At 44.7% G+C, this 16,761-nt stretch overlaps 1 protein-coding gene across 2 annotated transcripts; it reads right to left on the minus strand.

Moving 5' to 3' along the window:
• Positions 1 to 36: 36 nt before the first annotated feature.
• Positions 37 to 11,995, minus strand: glmna (glomulin, FKBP associated protein a). 2 transcript variants are annotated; one of them, XM_064992322.1, is made up of 19 exons: positions 11,916 to 11,995; positions 11,321 to 11,411; positions 10,331 to 10,456; positions 9,807 to 9,920; positions 9,381 to 9,489; positions 8,747 to 8,981; positions 8,333 to 8,429; positions 6,093 to 6,274; positions 5,862 to 5,915; positions 5,688 to 5,718; positions 5,493 to 5,582; positions 5,328 to 5,369; positions 3,550 to 3,623; positions 3,365 to 3,449; positions 3,101 to 3,210; positions 2,875 to 2,938; positions 2,346 to 2,484; positions 659 to 741; positions 37 to 526 (listed from the first exon to the last, which is right to left on the minus strand). In XM_064992322.1, exons 2-19 carry the CDS (start codon positions 11,357 to 11,359, stop codon positions 437 to 439), a joined length of 1,764 nt encoding a protein of 587 aa, XP_064848394.1. In that variant the 5' UTR covers positions 11,360 to 11,411; positions 11,916 to 11,995; the 3' UTR covers positions 37 to 436. The 2 variants fall into 2 exon arrangements, with proteins under 2 accessions (XP_064848394.1, XP_064848393.1); XM_064992321.1 differs by having other exon boundaries at positions 8,333 to 8,432.
• Between the last annotated feature and the right edge of the window lie 4,766 nt (positions 11,996 to 16,761).

The following is a 16,761-nucleotide window of genomic DNA, read 5'->3' on the forward strand; positions in this document are numbered from 1 at the left end:
CTCTTGGGAACTGATGAAGACATTTGCAAAGCATGGTTAGAAAGGCAAGAGTTTATTAACTGTCTAACAAAGATCCATCAACATGATTTAACTTAGTGGCATTTGAGTAACTAAATAAATGGCCACGGCAGACATTTAAAACGATTAACTGCCATTGAGCATTTAGTCTGGTCGAGTTGAAGACTGAACATGCTTTGTTACAGGTATTCAAGAAGCTGGTCTTGGTGTCATTATGCCTGAACCTGACCTTTTTAGGTAACGATGTCAGAATAAAACAATCACCACATTGTCAGAATCCAAAGAAAGTTCATCAGAAACAAGTGATCCAAAGTGCTTTGCTTAATGACCCAAATCGCTTATCTAGGCAACAGGGAGGGAGTTCAATTATGAGGCCTCAATACAACATGGTGAAATTGTAACCCAGATCCACTGTTGCTCAGGGTTTCTCCTTCACTTCGATGATTTCCTCTATTCTCGCCAGGACGCTCTCAATCATGTCAAACGTGTGCAGTGCTGAGTGCAGAACCTACAATGGCAAGCATGAGATTAAAAATACATTTACATACAAAGTAGGCAGAAATGTATAAATCATGCTAATTCTCAAATTACCCAAAGACAGAAACAATATTTTTTATACAGATGTATCTAAATGTTTTACCTGAAGCTGCATCACTGGCGTCATGTTTGGCATCTTCTCGTTCCCGACTGTCAGAGAGCACACTGACTCCTGGGTCTGGGACTCTGCTCAGACAAACAGAAGTTACTATCACATGAAGAAAACATGGATCGAAAGCCAATTCGTTCCCTAAGACGCCAAGGAGCCAAAATAGACACCACAGAAGTAAACTCGGCAAAAAAAGAAATGTCCTCGCACTGCCAACTGCGTTTATTTTCAGCAAACTTAACGTGTAAATATTTGTATGAACATAAGTTAACTGAACAAGCTTCACAGACATGTGGCTATGAGAAATTGAATGTGTCCCTGAACAAAAGGGGGGTGGGGGGGTCAACATCAAAAGTAACAGTATCTGGTGAGGCCACCAGCTACATTAAGTACTGCAGTGCATCTCCTCATGAACTGCACCAGATTTGCTGTGAAATCTTACCCTACTTTTCCACCAAGGCACCTGCAAGTTCCCGGACATTTCTGGGGGGGAATGGCCCTAGCCCTCACCGTCCGATCCAACAGGTCCCAGACGTGCTCAATGGGATTGAGATCCGGGCTCTTTGCTGGCCATGGCCGAACACTGACATTCCTGTCTTGCAGGAAATCACGCACAGAACGAGCAGTATGGCTGGTGGCATTGTCATGCTGGAGGGTCATGTCAGGATGAGCCTCCAGGAAGGGTACCACATGAGGGAAGAGGATGTCTTCCCTGTAAGGCACAGCTTTGAGATTGCCTGCGATGATGCTGTGACAAACCGCCCCAGACTATGACAAACGCTCCGCCTCCAAATCGATCCCGCTCCAAGGTACAGGCCTCGGTGTAACGCTCATTCTTTCAACGATAAATGCGAATCCGACCATCACCCCTGGTGAGACAAAACCACAACTCGTCAGTGAAGAGCACTTTTTGCCAGTCCTGTCTGGTTCAGCGACGGTGGGTTTGTGCCCGTAGGCGAGGTTGTTGCCGGTGATGTCTGGTGAGGACCTGCCTTACAACAGGCCTACAAGCCCTCAGTCCAGCCTCTCTCAGCCTATTGCAGACAGTCTGAGCACTGATGGGGGGATTGTGCGTTCCTGGTGTAACCCGGGCAGTTGTTGCCATCCTGTACCTGTCCTGCAGGTGTGATGTTCGTATGTACCGATCCTGTGCAGGTGTTACACATGGTCTGCCATTGTGAGGAGCTGTCTGTCCGGTCTCAGCACTGTCTGTCCGGTCTTCCTGTAGCACTGTCTTAGGCATCTCACAGTAAGGACATTGCAATTTATTGCCCTGGCCACATCTGCAGTCCTCATGCCTCCTTGCAGCATGCCTAAGGCACGTTCACGCAGATGAGCAGGGACCCTGGGCATCTTTCTTTTGGTGTTTTTCAGAGTCAGTAGAAAGGCTTCTTTAGTGTCCTAGTTTTCATAACTGTGACCTTAATTGCCTACCCTCTGTGAGCTGTTATTGTCTTAACGACCGCTCCACAGGTGCATGTTCATTAATTGTTTATGGTTCATTGAACAAGCATGGGAAACAGTGTTTAAACCCTTTACAATGAAGATCTGTGCAGTTATTTGGATTTTTACGAATTATCTTTGAAAGACAGGGGCCTGAAAAGGGGACGTTTCTTTTTTTGCTGAGTTTAGGGAGGTATACCAGCTGGCACCTAGGCGAGACTAAGTGGTTGTGTCTCACCTTTAGCATTGGTCTTCTTGCTGTTGTCTTTGGTGTTCTGGAGCTCAGCCTCGTAGTGGGCTTTGGACATGTTCAACCCTGTGCGTAGTGGCTTCATGTAGTAGTCCTCAATCTTATACAGCTCAGTCCAGATCCCCGTCTGGACACCAGAGAATGATTAGTGTGTGCATTCAATTAACCCTGGGGCGGCAGGGTAGCCTCGTGGTTAAAGTGTTGGACCTAGTAACCGAAAGGTTGCAAGTTCGAATCCCTGAGCTGACAAGGTACAAATCTGTCGTTCTGCCCCTGAACAGGCAGTTAACCCACTGTTCCTAGGTCATCATTGAAAATAAGATTTTGTTCTTAACTGACTTGCCTAGTAAAAAAAGGTACAAATATTTTATTTTTTTTAAACCCAAAGAAGACCAGGCAATAGTGTAAACATCCTCAGTCATCCTCACTATATCAAAATTTCACTTTTTGTGTTCATAAACATTGCATGCATCCCTTCTGCAATATGGATAAGTGTTGTGGTTGAGGCAGTAGCTACCTGGTTCATCCACGCTTTGTCTCTGATGAGTAAATAGCGCAGCAGGTTCAGAGACTCCATCACCCTGTCAGAAAGACCAAGGCGTTAAGTCTCACTACACCTTACTACTGCTCACTGGGCTAAACTTGTTTGAATCGATCAATTATTGTAGTGAATATTGCCTGGATGGTGGGTGGAAAACATTGCATCAATCAACTACTGGTAGTTGGGTGTGGAGTGGACTGACCTGTCCAGGTTCTGTAGGAGGTCGGTCTCAGGACCCTGGGGGAGACACAGCACCTGACGCAGGAGAGGGAACAGGTGTGCCCCCATGAACCACTCGTTACCCATGTCCGGCTGACGGGGAGAGATATGTACATTTACATAGGTAATATAGCACCATTGGTAAAGGTATAGTTCACTTTTTTTAAGTTTTAGCCCAAAAATGTAAAATCATTTACATTTGCAATCCATGTAAATCTGAAAAGGCGCAAAACCATGAGCGCCGTACCTTAAAGGCAAAGTCGATCTGGTTTTTGATGTTCTTGATGATGTAGCCCTCTACTCCTGCATGGTGACTTGTCTTCAGCATGCACCTAAAATGACATGAAAAGTTATCAGAAAAAGACTGATCATCTTACAGAAAGGTGTCGGAACAAAAGAGCGGCCATATTGTTCTACAGGGGTGAACTTAACTGGAAGAATTTGTATTTGGCTTCCGTGTCAAATTTATCGATGCTCAACTGCAGCACTTTTAGTCCTTTAATTCTCTGTGAACAGAAAATAACATTTGCCCGCTAATGTTAGTAATACAGTGGGGCAAAACAGTATTTAGTCAGCCACCAATTGTGCAAGTTCTCCCACTTAAAAATATGAGAGAGGCCTGTAATTTTCATCATAGGTACACTTAAACTATTACAGACAAAATGAGAAAATAAAATCCAGAAAATCACATTGTCGGATTTTTTAATGAATTTATTTGCAAATTATGGTGGAAAATAAGTATTTGGTCAATAACAAAAGTTTTTCTCAATACTTTGTTATATACCCTTATATACCCTTTGTTGGCAATGACAGAGGTCAAACCTGCCTGGTCAAGCCTACCTGGTTAAATAAAGGTGAAATAAATAAATAAAGATCTCCTCTAGAGCAGTGATGTTTTGGGACTGTTGCTGGCCAACATGGACTTTCAACTCCCTCCAAAGATTTTGTATGGGGTTGAGATCTGGAGACTGGCTAGGCCACTCCGGGACCTTTAAATGCTTCTTACGAAGCCACTCCTTCATTGCCCGGGCGGTGTGTTTGTGATCATTGTCATGCTGAAAGACCCAGCCACGTTTCATCTTCAATGCACTTGCTGATGGAAGGAGGTTATCACTCAAAATCTCACGATACATGGCCCCATTCATTCTTTCCTTTACACGGATCAGTCGTCCTGGTCCCTTTGCAGAAAAACAGCCCCAAAGCATGATGTTTCCACCCCCATGCTTCACAGTAGGTATGGTATTCTTTGGATGCAACTCAGCATTCTTTGTCCTCCAAACACGACGAGTTGAGTTTTTACCAAAAAGTTATATTTTGTTTCATCTGACCATATGACATTCTTCCAATCTTCTTCTGGATCATCCAAATGCTCTCTAGCAAACTTCAGACGGGCCTGGACATGTACTGGCTTAAGCAGGGACACGTCTGGCACTGCATGATTTGAGTCCCTGGCGGCGTAGTGTGTTACTGATGGTAGGCTTTGTTACCTTGGTCCCAGCTCTCTGCAGGTCATTCACTAGGACTTGTGATCATTTTGACCCCACGGGGTGAGATCTTGCGTGGAGCCCCAGATTGAGGGAGATTATCATTGGTCTTGTATGTCTTCCATTTCCTACTAATTGCTCCCACAGTTGATTTCTTTAAACCAAGCTGCTTACCTATTGCAGATTCAGTCTTCCCTGCCTGGTGCAGATTCAGTCTTCCCTGCCTGGTGCAGGTCTACAATTTTGTTTCTGGTGTCCTTTGACAGCTCTTTGGTCTTGGCCATAGTGGAGTTTGGAGTGTGACTGTTTGAGGTTGTGGACAGGTGTCTTTTATACTGATAACAAGTTCAAACAGGTGCCATTAATACAGGAAACGAGTGGAGGACAGAGGAGCCTCTTAAAGAAGAAGTTACAGGTCTGTGAGAGCCAGAAATCTTGCTTGTTTGTAGGTGACCAAATACTTATTTTCCACCATAATTTGCAAATAAATTCATTAAAAAATCCTACAATGTGATTATCTGGATTTTTTTTTCTCATTTTGTCTGTCATAGTTGAAGTGTACCTATGATGAAAATTACAGGCCTCTCTCATATTTTTAAGTGGGAGAACTTGCACAATTGGTGGCTGACTAATTACTTTTTTGCCCCACTGTATATATATGTGTTATAAATCCAACCTCCAGAGGACAAAGTAGTCAATGTAATCATATGTATACAGGTTACTTACCAAATGCTGAATTGGACACAATGTCATGACTTTCACCAAGTTCTAAAATGTAAAGGAAGTGTCATGGTGATTCACACAGCGAGATGGGATGAAGCAATTCCTCTCTACTGATTGATAAAACACAAACTATCGCAAGTATTTGCGACATTACATGTTTTGTTTTACCTGAGGGACACTGAAGAAAGATTTGAGCTCCATTAGCTGGACTGGGAGACTGTTGTCCTCAACCCTAACCAGGCTCTTTTCATACAGGTCCTTAGGAAAGGACAAACAAGCAATTAAGAGTTGTAGAAGGTCAATGAGAAAGTGTTACTTGTACAGAATTGCTAGTCTTCCGACTTTTAAACAGAGGATCCTTACCAGTCCTTTCTGCAGTCTGGATTCTTCCGTTCTGGGGGGGGGGGCACCAAATATATTGTTTGGATTTAGAAACAATCAAAACCAATTTTCAAGACTTTACAGAAGTCTATAAAATGCTATACTTTGTCATTTACATAAATTGGAAAAGAAGGTCAAAAGTAAATGTATATGTACCTGCTCAAGAAGAGGTTGATGTATTCCATATTACACTGAAGAACAAACACTGAGCTGAAAGAAGAAAAAAAGAGTGTTAGGACAATCAACACTTTTAGCACTTACATTAGAGCCAACCAACCCCAATACCACTGAGGCATATAATACAAATTGAATAAAAAACCTCTTAGCCAGGTGCAACAGTACATTCAGAGTAATATGAACTGAAAACACACAGTCTTTATTCCCTACCTGAAGACTGTGGGGAAAGTATCCATGGCAATGTGCTGTACGAACAGCAGGTAGGCCAGGCTGGCCAGAGACTCTTTGGGGTAGCACACCTCTTCCTCCAGGAACCCAGGCACCTCTCTCCTCCTCAGCAGGCTGTGAGACAGTAGGTCAGGGAGGGACTCCCCGATGTCTGACAGGATGCCCTGCAAAACACACACACACAGGAGGAGCAGGGTTAACCTAAGTATAGAGAGGGTTAGCCCTTTATTTGTTAGTTACCCCTATACAGGATGAAGTTTCACCTAGCTGTATGAGAACTCAGGTTGCCTAGCGGTTAAGAGCATTGAGTCAGTAACCGAAAGGTACAGTGCCTTGCGAAAGTATTCGGCCCCCTTGAACTTTGCGACCTTTTGCCACATTTCAGGCTTCAAACATAAAGATATAAAACTGTATTTTTTTGTGAAGAATCAACAAGTGGGACACAATCATGAAGTGGAACGACATTTATTGGATATTTCAAACTTTTTTAACAAATCAAAAACTGAAAAATTGGGCGTGCAAAATTATTCAGCCCCTTTACTTTCAGTGCAGCAAACTCTCTCCAGAAGTTCAGTGAGGATCTCTGAATGATCCAATGTTGACCTAAATGACTCCCACCTGTAATCAAAAATGCACCTGCACTGTGATAGTCTCAGAGGTCCGTTAAAAGCGCAGAGAGCATCATGAAGAACAAGGAACACGCCAGGCAGGTCCGAGATACTGTTGTGAAGAAGTTTCAAGCCGGATTTGGATACAAAAAGATTTCCCAAGCTTTAAACATCCCAAGGAGCACTGTGCAAGCGATAATATTGAAATGGAAGGAGTATCAGACCACTGCAAATCTACCAAGACCTGGCCGTCCCTCTAAACTTTCAGCTCATACAAGGAGAAGACTGATCAGAGATGCAGCCAAGAGGCCCATGATCACTCTGGATGAACTGCAGAGATCTACAGCTGAGGTGGGAGACTCTGTCCATAGGACAACAATCAGTCGTATATTGCACAAATCTGGCCTTTATGGAAGAGTGGCAAGAAGAAAGCCATTTCTTAAAGATATCCATAAAAAGTGTTGTTTAAAGTTTGCCACAAGCCACCTGGGAGACACACCAAACATGTGGAAGAAGGTGCTCTGGTCAGATTAAACCAAAATTGAACTTTTTGGCAACAATGCAAAACGTTATGTTTGGCGTAAAAGCAACACAGCTCATCACCCATCCACCATACCCACTGTCAAACATGGTGGTGGCAGCATCATGGTTTGGGCCTGCTTGTCTTCAGCAGGGACAGGGAAGATGGATGGAAGATGGATGGAGCCAAATACAGGACCATTCTGGAAGAAAACCTGATGGAGTCTGCAAAACACCTGAGACTGGGATGGAGATTTGTCTTCCAACAAGACAATGATCCAAAACATAAAGCAAAATCTACAATGGAATGGTTCAAAAATAAACATATCCAGGTGTTAGAATGGCCAAGTCAAAGTCCAGACCTGAATCCAATCGAGAATCTGTGGAAAGAACTGAAAACTGCTGTTCACAAATGCTCTCCATCCAACCTCACTGAGCTCGAGCTGTTTTGCAAGGAGGAATGGGAAAAAATTTCAGTCTCTCGATGTGCAAAACTGATAGAGACATACCCCAAGCGACTTACAGCTGTAATCGCAGCAAAAGGTGGCGGGACAAAGTATTAACTTAAGGGGGCTGAATAGTTTTGCACGCCCAATTTTTCAGTTTGATTTGTTAAAAAAGTTTGAAATATCCAATAAATGTCGTTCCACTTCATGATTGTGTCCCACTTGTTGTTGATTCTTCACAAAAAAATACAGTTTTATATCTTTATGTTTGAAGCCTGAAATGTGGCAAAAGGTCGCAAAGTTCAAGGGGGCCGAATACTTTCGCAAGGCACTGTAGCTGGATTGAATCCCCAAGCCGACTAGGTAAAAAAATCTGTTGATGTGACCTTGAGCAAGGCACTTAACTCTGATTGCTCCTGTAAATCCAGAGTGTCTGCAAAATGACTAATGTAAACACTCAAATGGAAGTGAAATATAATCTTCATGAATAGTATAAAAAGAGCTAGCCTGTTGCCAGAGCTGCTTGTGCTGTATTAACAGTCTCCTATAGTCGTTGTCAATGCCCATAGAATTTAGATATACAACACAAACAGATCTGGAACCAGGCTAGCTCAAGGAGCAATGGTCACAATCTGAGCAGGCATCTTACCAGAATCTCTGTGGCAAAGTTCCTGAGGGGAGATTCTGCTAGGGTTTCAGGATCGTTCAGCTGCACCTCCAGAAGAGGCTCACAAAGACTCTTCATACTGCTAGGGTGACAACACACACACACACACATTCTATACACACGCTATAGACACACTCTATTCATGCACCTAGACACTTAATGCACCGTACTTTAACGTTGGAGCTCGGAGCCAAAGAATTTCACTGTACCCTGTACATGCAACTATTAAACAATCAGAATCCAATTGTCATCTGCTAAGCTACAGTATGATGGTGTATTGTATCTGTCCCTATGTAAAAAAAAAAAAAAAAAATACAACAAAAAAAATCCACATGTTAACAAAGCTTCCCCCATTCACTTAACTCAATAGCTCCCCAATAAAACATGTAGACCTACAACTTAAGCAGCTCAGTCCTCAGCTCATCCTCTTTGGGCGTCCTGCTCTGCTTGGCCTCCTCCACGAAGGGCCTGACAAAGACCAGCAGGGCCGAGCAGCAGCGGCACAGGCTGAACACGTCGTCCTCCTCCTGCTCCTTGGTCTGGGGCACAGGCAGCCTGGCCACCTGGTCCAGCAGAGTGGAGAGAGCCATGCCCACCGAGGAGGCCTTCCGGCTGCCCAACCGCAACAACACTGAGGGGGAGGGTGGAGAGGTGGGGACAGTAAGGGAGAGGTTCAGTGTGGGGAAAAGGGTGGGAGTAGACAGGGAAATGTGAGTAGGGGCAAAGGGCATTAGGGTGGGAGTAGAGGAAGTGGGTGGGAAGGTGGGAAGAGAGTGGATAGGTGATAAGGGGTGTGTAGATTGAGAGAGTGGATAGGTGATAAGGGGTGTGTAGATTGAGAGAGTGGATAGGTGGTAAGGGGTGTGCAGATTGAGAGAGTGGATAGGTGGTAAGGGGTGTGTAGATTGAGAGAGTGGTAGCAGAGAGTAGGCATTAAGGCATGGGAAAGGGATACAGAAACTTCTTAATGGTCAAGAATGTCAAACAATATTGAGGGTTTTCCATTTTGCGGTGGAAAGGTGTTCCTCACCTTTCTGTAGTGGCTGCAGCAGGAGGATGACGGTCTCTGCAATGGAGTCAGGGTGAGCCTCCTCAACCTGCTCCAGCAAGCCAACCAGTAGCTCCTTGGGACTGCAAACCTGACCAATCACACACAAGAATATAGGGTTCCTTTTTCTGTGTCAATGCACTTCCGTGTCTGGACATGCAAACATGTAGCCTAATCTCAGATCTGTTTCTAATATCTTGCCAACTACTATGGTGATCTGGGGCCAGACTAGCAAACATTTACATTTTATAACCAAAACAACAATATGGCTGCGTTTAGACAGGCAGCCCATTTCAATCAGATCAGCTCAGAAAAAGAGCTTATGTGAAAAGTTCTGATATGATTGGTCAAAACGCAGAGTATTAGACCTTTGTAATAACGTATAATAATTAGAACATGTCAACAGACCTCCAGCAGGTGTGTGAGGATGGCGAGGCAGTGAGGAAGATTATTTTCCTCCTTCTTCAGCAGAATCTGAACCAGAGGACCCAGCAGGTTCCAGCCCATACATCTCACTATGTTCTACAGAAAAACAGGGGGAGAAGTAGTAGTACTTCACTATGTAATAATTAACATATACCATCATTATGACCCAGAGGTTTTCTTGGTCAGATCATGTGGTTAGGAAAACCTCAGGTTCCAACCATACATCCCTATAAAAGTACATATATAGGCTGCTTTAAGAGAGAGAGCCTTTCAGCTGAGAAGCAGCACACCACATCCAAATGACCATCTGTTGATGTCCAAGGCACTTCACCCTAATTTGCTCCCTGGGGGCCGTACTACTATGACTGACCCTGTAAAACAACACAGCGAGCGTCTCTTTTTCAACACATTTCACTGCACCTATCCAGTGTATGTGTGATAATACAACTTGTATTTATTTTTTACTATACACTTGGTATAGATGTCTGGTACAATCTTTAGTTCACCTTATTTTCCTCATCTAGGACGATGCTCAGAACCTGAGCACTCTCTCCATCCTCTAGACAGGTACGTCCAGCTGTCTGGAACACGGAATAATCCTCAGTCCTATAGTTGTCATCCTGGATGGCTTGCTGCATGAGAAAGGGGTAGAGAAAAAGAGAGAGCGGGAAAGGGGGGTTGGTGGGTCTGTCCATTACTAACCTCGTCCCCAAGCTACTGCGCACATGCTATACTAAGCATCTGAGCTTTGGGCGGACGTCTGGTGAGCGAGACCAGCTTGGGGAGGACGTCTGGTGAGCGAGACCAGCTTGGGGAGGACGTCTGGTGAGCGAGACCAGCTTGGGGAGGACGCTGAGCGAGGCGGACGTCTGGGTGAGCGAGACCAGCTTGGGGAGGACGTCTGGTGAGCGAGACCAGCTTGGGGAGGACGTCTGGTGAGCGAGACCAGCTTGGGGAGGACGTCTGGTGAGCGAGACCAGCTTGGGGAGGATGTCTGGTGAGCGAGACCAGCTTGGGGAGGACGTCTGGTGAGCGAGACCAGCTTGGGGAGGACGTCTGGTGAGCGAGACCAGCTTGGGGAGGATGTCTGGTGAGCGAGACCAGCTTGGGGAGGACGTCTGGTGAGCGAGACCAGCTTGGGGAGGACGTCTGGTGAGCGAGACCAGCTTGGGGAGGACGTCTGGTGAGCAAGACCAGCTTGGGGAGGACGTCTGGTGAGCGAGACCAGCTTGGGGAGGACGTCTGGTGAGCGAGACCAGCCATAACACAATGCTCTGGTGAACTCAGTTGTCATAGGACACGTGTCAAACTCATTCCATGCAGGGCTGAGTGTCTGTGTGTTGCTCCTCCCTTGTACTTGATTGATACATTAAGGTCACTAATTAATTTGGTACTCTCCTCGCCTGGTTGTCTTGGTCTTAAAAACAAAAACCAGCAGACACTAAGCCCTAAATGGAATTTCACACCCCTGTCTTATGTGTACTCTTATAACTTACACATCTCTGGACGACATCACTCAGTTGTTCTAGAGCCATCCTCGTTGTCTCGGCTGTTCTCCAACAGAGGGTATCTCTTCACTAAACACTCCTGTGAGGGGGAAAGAAATGTGTGTTCAGTAGTACGGGTTATTAAATAACACGTTTCGAATGCAGTCATCACAGTTTTGTTTTATGTATGAAACCGTGGCACACAAAACAGAGAGTCAAGGCAAAGTAGGACTATTTTAGTATGCACCAGCTGATTTGCTGTGAGTGAGTGGCACACATAATGGATGTAACGTCAGAAATGTATCTTGGTTTAACTCCATCATTAGTGATTTAATAAAACTGTATTTTATTCGTTTATGCTAGTGGCGTAGCTAGTCTAGTCTAAAACGCACATGATTAGGAAATAAGCAAGAACGGAATAGTCAAATCACTTCATTATTGTGGCTGCTTTGCCTTGAGGCGAGAAATCGAGGCAACAATAGACTCTAAGTGTAATCGTTTCATAAAGCTACATAGGATCTACAGCTTCATTTCCACGATAAAGAATATAAGGCCATAGTTAAAGTATTAATCGGTTTAATTTATTAGAGGAATTGCTACTTACATGTCAATAATCGGAGACACTGTCAGTCGCGTGGACTCGGAAGTGTTTCGGCAGCATTGACCCTGATGAATTGCCGTAGATGTAATACGTCACAGGTCAAAGTTGAAATTAGCACAAAACATTGGACCAGCATGAAGAAGGGGCAATGTAAAAGGTTTCGTTTTTATAAGGCATCATCAGACCGGTATTAACATTGTGTTTGGATATTGTTGGGTCTCTGTAGGTCATCAAAAAGTAATGACAATGGAGATATCAATCTTGCAGCTACATTGTGTTTACATATAGTTAGCTAACATGTTTCATAGCTAACCATACAACGTTAGCCTTTAATACTTATTTACAGTATAAGTTACAGCTAACTGTCTTATTACTTTCTGTCATGAGCACGGACACCTTATGTCACTTATTCGACAGATGGGGAGAGTGTCAAAGCACAGACCTCTGCAGAGGAAGCAAGAATGTATTTCCCCCCCCCCCCCCCCCCCCAGAAGAGACCTCTGCAGGTGGAGTGTCTCTTGGAGGATAGCGTACTGGAGGACTTCCTGGTTGACTGTGTGAGTACCATAAAGATTGAGGTCTACAAATACACTGATCCAAATACAAGATTGCTCTTTTTATCTGTGGTTGGTGGCTAAGATGGTGACATGCAGATTTGGAACAGTTCCACTTTTGAGTATTAGAAGAGGATCTATGACCTCATGGAAAGATTTTACAGTTTCTGTCAATAGATATCAGTTGATCGAGGAGCACCACGTCGCTATTTCAGGTAGTGTGGGGTATCTGTCATGTATTCATGATGTTGTCCTTGATTTGCAGGAAAGCTTGATCACTTCTGCCAATTACAAAGGCAGTTGAGGAGAGATCTATTGTGAAGCTGTGTGGCTATCCTGTCCTGTCCTGGGCTCGGTAACGTTTCATTTATTTATAAAAGGCATCCCTTTTTTACTTGCCTTTGAGTAAATAGTGTTTAGTCAAAACCAACTCATTCTGATATTTCTTTTCATAGGTCCCCACTCAACAGTTAAACATTTCCACCAACACCAATAAAGTCAATGACATTACAGAACGCAAGGTCAGTGTACAGAATCAGATATTCTGTTGGGTTATGACCAGCACCATTGAAGAACGTGACTGATGTAAGACTGAAACAATGCCCTTTTCGTCTCTGACCTAGTCCTTCTGCAGTAATTCTGCTACAAAGCCTCCAAGTCATTTGAGCTGCAGATTTCAAAGAGCCTTCTATGATTCAGGCAGCACAAGAGGTAATTATGTTCCGTTTCACTTTACATTGAGTCATGGTTAACCGCAGATATAGCCGTGCTCAGGTAGGCTGCCATTTTCCTATAGGTCCAGATATGACCAAAATGTTGACTTTCCTCCTCTTATGACCATGTTTTTCCTCTTTTTGTTTGCAACCCCCAAGATGTAAACTTAATGAATAAAGGAGATTGGTATGTACATTCATTTTTTTTTTTTACAATTTCATATAGTCTAGATTAATTGATAAAATGTGTAGCTGTCATTCAACTGATTTATAAGGGATGGAGGGATGGATCCATTTATCAATCATTACAGCATAATAATTAAATAATTCACAGACTGTATACATCAAATTAAATTATAGATCCATTGATTTATTGATTGATTGGTGGCTTGACTGACTGACTTTCCCCTGATTCCCTCTGTCTGTCTGTAGCGGTACCACTGGAGAGGAGGAGAAGCTGACTGAGGTGTTTCAGAGAGGAGGATGTGAGGAACCTTCCCCTGTACTCTGTGGCCCCAGAGAACCCCAGATGATCCCGTACAGCCGGTCACAGAACAGCACTTTGTTTCCAGCATAGTCTCCCAGCAACAGGGACCCAGGGTGCGCTGGGGCAGTCTGCCCAAGCACACCAATGAAGGGGAGGGGAGGGAACGAGAAGAGGGAGAGAAGGTCGGGAGGGAAGGACACAAAGATGCCAAAACAAACAAACAAGGCTGAAGACAAGAAGGAAGGAGAATACAGAAGAATCACAGAAAGAACCAACAAAGACAATCAATGACATAGATGGACCCCAACAACACACAACAGATACAAACCACCCCAGTAAGCAGCAGCCTTTCCTGGAAGAGAGAGGCTCACCAGAGGGCCGGTCTATGGAGGATGCCGCAGCACTACTGAGCCAAGTCACAATGCAGGATAGAGATCCAGTCACGGTTACATCTTCTGTACTAACAACCGTCAACACAATGCAGTGTACAGAATCAAGATCCAACCCCCAACCCTCAGTGGGACTCAACCCAAGCGCAGCCCACCCAGCCAGGCCTCAGGATCACCCAGTTGGGCATGAGCAGGAGGGGGGCCCAGGGGCTCCTCAAGGGCCACGAAACTACTCCAAAACCTGGCTCGGTCTGACTGAACCTTCTAGAAGTCCTATGGAGTTCCTTCGACGAATGGTGGACTGAGGAGACTATGAAGTTCCTATATGGCCCAAACCACTTTAATATAACAACAGTAGAAACGAAGAAGAAAAAGGAGGAGAAGAAGAAGAACTGGATGAAGATAACCTGGAGGATGTTGTAGAAGGGGCTGGGGATGGAGGGGACGGCGGGTCCCCAGAGGGTCAGGGAGTTCTACAAAGGGGAGGAAGCCCACTGGGTGTCAGGGAAACGGGCCCTGAGACTCAGAGGTGAGTGGGGGATAAGTGTAGTGTAGTAACCGTCAGTGTCCAGATGGGGGTACTATGTATAAGCATTGGAGATGTTAAGCGTGATGATGATGATGGTCTTGTTTTTGAGGTTGGCTATTACCATGAAGATTTTTTTTATGTCTCACCTCACTTCTTTCCCTCACTCTGTGTCTCCTCTCCTTTCCCATCTACGCTCTCTCTCCTTCTTTCACACTCTTTCTCCTGCTTTCACGCTCTTTCTCTCATGCTCTCTCTCCACCCCCCCCCACACACACACACACACACACACACACACCACCCAGGACCAGGGTGGTTGGTTGATTCCCATGCCTAGCACCTCATACAGAAACACATAACGGTTGAGAAGCTCACTAGAGGGTGTGTGTGTCTGTATGAAAATGCTGCTATGGTTTTCAAAGTTCAAAAAACTGTTTTATGCAATGGAAATGTGGTCACTGATGTGCTGATAGTTGACAACCAGCAATATTACAGAAGCATTGGTAAGTACTAGCTCGGTCTTGTTGAACTTTGCATCTCAGCAACTTAAGAAATGAAATCATGTTCTGTGTATATGTGTGTGTATTTATATGTCCGGTTTTCCTCATCTTGGGAAACGTCTCACCATGACTGACATCTCCAGTGACCACAACAGCCTGGTCAGGACCTTCAGGTCAGTGCCAATGTCAACTCTGAGGGTTAAAGGGCCAATCCTTAATTGAAACAATAAAAAATGCCTCCCCGCCTCTGTTTTGGTAAAAAGCTGAAGGATGGGCCTGGAGAAATTTAACTCTTCTCAAATTCATAGACAGAGCTATGGATGCAAGGCCTGAGTGTCCTAGATTAGAGTTTCAAGCATGTTTTGAGGCAATACAGTGTTTGTTTATATTTGAAATCTAATTGTATTGGTCGCATACACATATTTAGCAGATGCTACTGAAGGTGTAGCTAAATGCTTGTTTACTAACATTGGAGTGAAACAAGCTTATATTTTGGGTTCTGATGGGGTTTGACATTTGAACTTAGCTAATAAAGCAATTTATAAGTTATATTCTTCAAGAATCAATGGGTATGTATCGTTAATTTATAAGTCCAAAAATGGATTTATTACACTGCAGATTGCTGTTTTAACACACCATTTCCTACTACAGTGTCCAATACTGTCTGGGAGAGAAACTGGACATTTTACACTCTTATTTCAGTCAATATTTACCTGGTCCCGTAGTCATAAACCATCTTATCTGAAGTGCTGATCTAGAATCAGTATTGGCTTTTTGATCATAGTGAACAAGATTACATGGACGGGAGACGAGGACACACATGATCCTAGATCAGAACTACTACTCTGAGACACTATGAATACATGCTCTGGTATTTATGGAGAAGTTATGTGGCGACAAGGCTTCCACGAACTGAGTGAACTTTTCAGGGTAGCCCCAAACTGCCAGAGGTGAACTCTGTTCCTGTCATGGGCACTAACTGGGCTGTGATTGGCTGATTGAGGTGCAGTCAACAGGAAGTAGTGATTGGCAGAGTGGTATTGACTTCCTGTAGCTCTGATTTAATAGCGAGGCACTTGAGTCACACCTTCAGCAAGAGGCCTGTTTCCAGGAATTATCTGCTAGCTACTAAGGCCTGCTGGAACAGCAGCCAGACATTACACTGCAAACTGTCAAATAAACACCTATAATTGTTCAATCTATATGATGAGGTGTCTCTGATATGGATGAACATTAGGCTAAAATGATTTAGAGATTTTCAGTGCCAAGTTGAAGCAATGGACAGAGACTGTTGTGTTTTCTCTTTCATGGAAAATCAGCGATGTCAGGCCTGGTGGCAGTTCGATGTCAGGCCTGGTGGCAGTGCGATGTCAGGCCTGGTGGCAGTGCGATGTCAGGCCAGGTGGCAGTGCGATGTCAGGCCTGGTGGCAGTGCGATGTCAGGCCTGGTGGAAGTGCGATGTCAGGCCAGGTGGCAGTGCGATGTCAGGCCTGGTGGAAGTGCATGTCAGGCGATGTCAGGCCTGGTGGCAGTGCGATGTCAGGCCTGGTGGCAGTGCGATGTCAGGCCTGGTGGCAGTGCGATGTCAGGCCGGGTGGCAGTGCCTGGTGGCATGTCAGGCCTGGTGGCAGTGCTGTCATGTCAGGCCAGGTGGCAGTGGCCTGGTGGCATGTCAGGCC

This window comes from Oncorhynchus masou, chromosome 17, assembly GCF_036934945.1.
Source record: "Oncorhynchus masou masou isolate Uvic2021 chromosome 17, UVic_Omas_1.1, whole genome shotgun sequence".
In the NCBI taxonomy this organism is placed as follows: Eukaryota; Metazoa; Chordata; class Actinopteri; order Salmoniformes; family Salmonidae; genus Oncorhynchus; species Oncorhynchus masou.

Coding starts and splice junctions, on each gene's coding strand:
- glmna (XM_064992321.1), bottom strand. CDS start 11,359: ATGGCTCTAGAACAACTGAGTGATGTCGTCCAGAGATGT. Junction 6,275..8,332: donor ACTTTGCCACAGAGATTCTG/GTAAGATGCCTG, acceptor TGTGTTTTGCAG/GGCATCCTGTCAGACATCGG. Junction 5,719..5,861: donor ATCAACCTCTTCTTGAGCAG/GTACATATACAT, acceptor CCCCCCCCCCAG/AACGGAAGAATCCAGACTGC.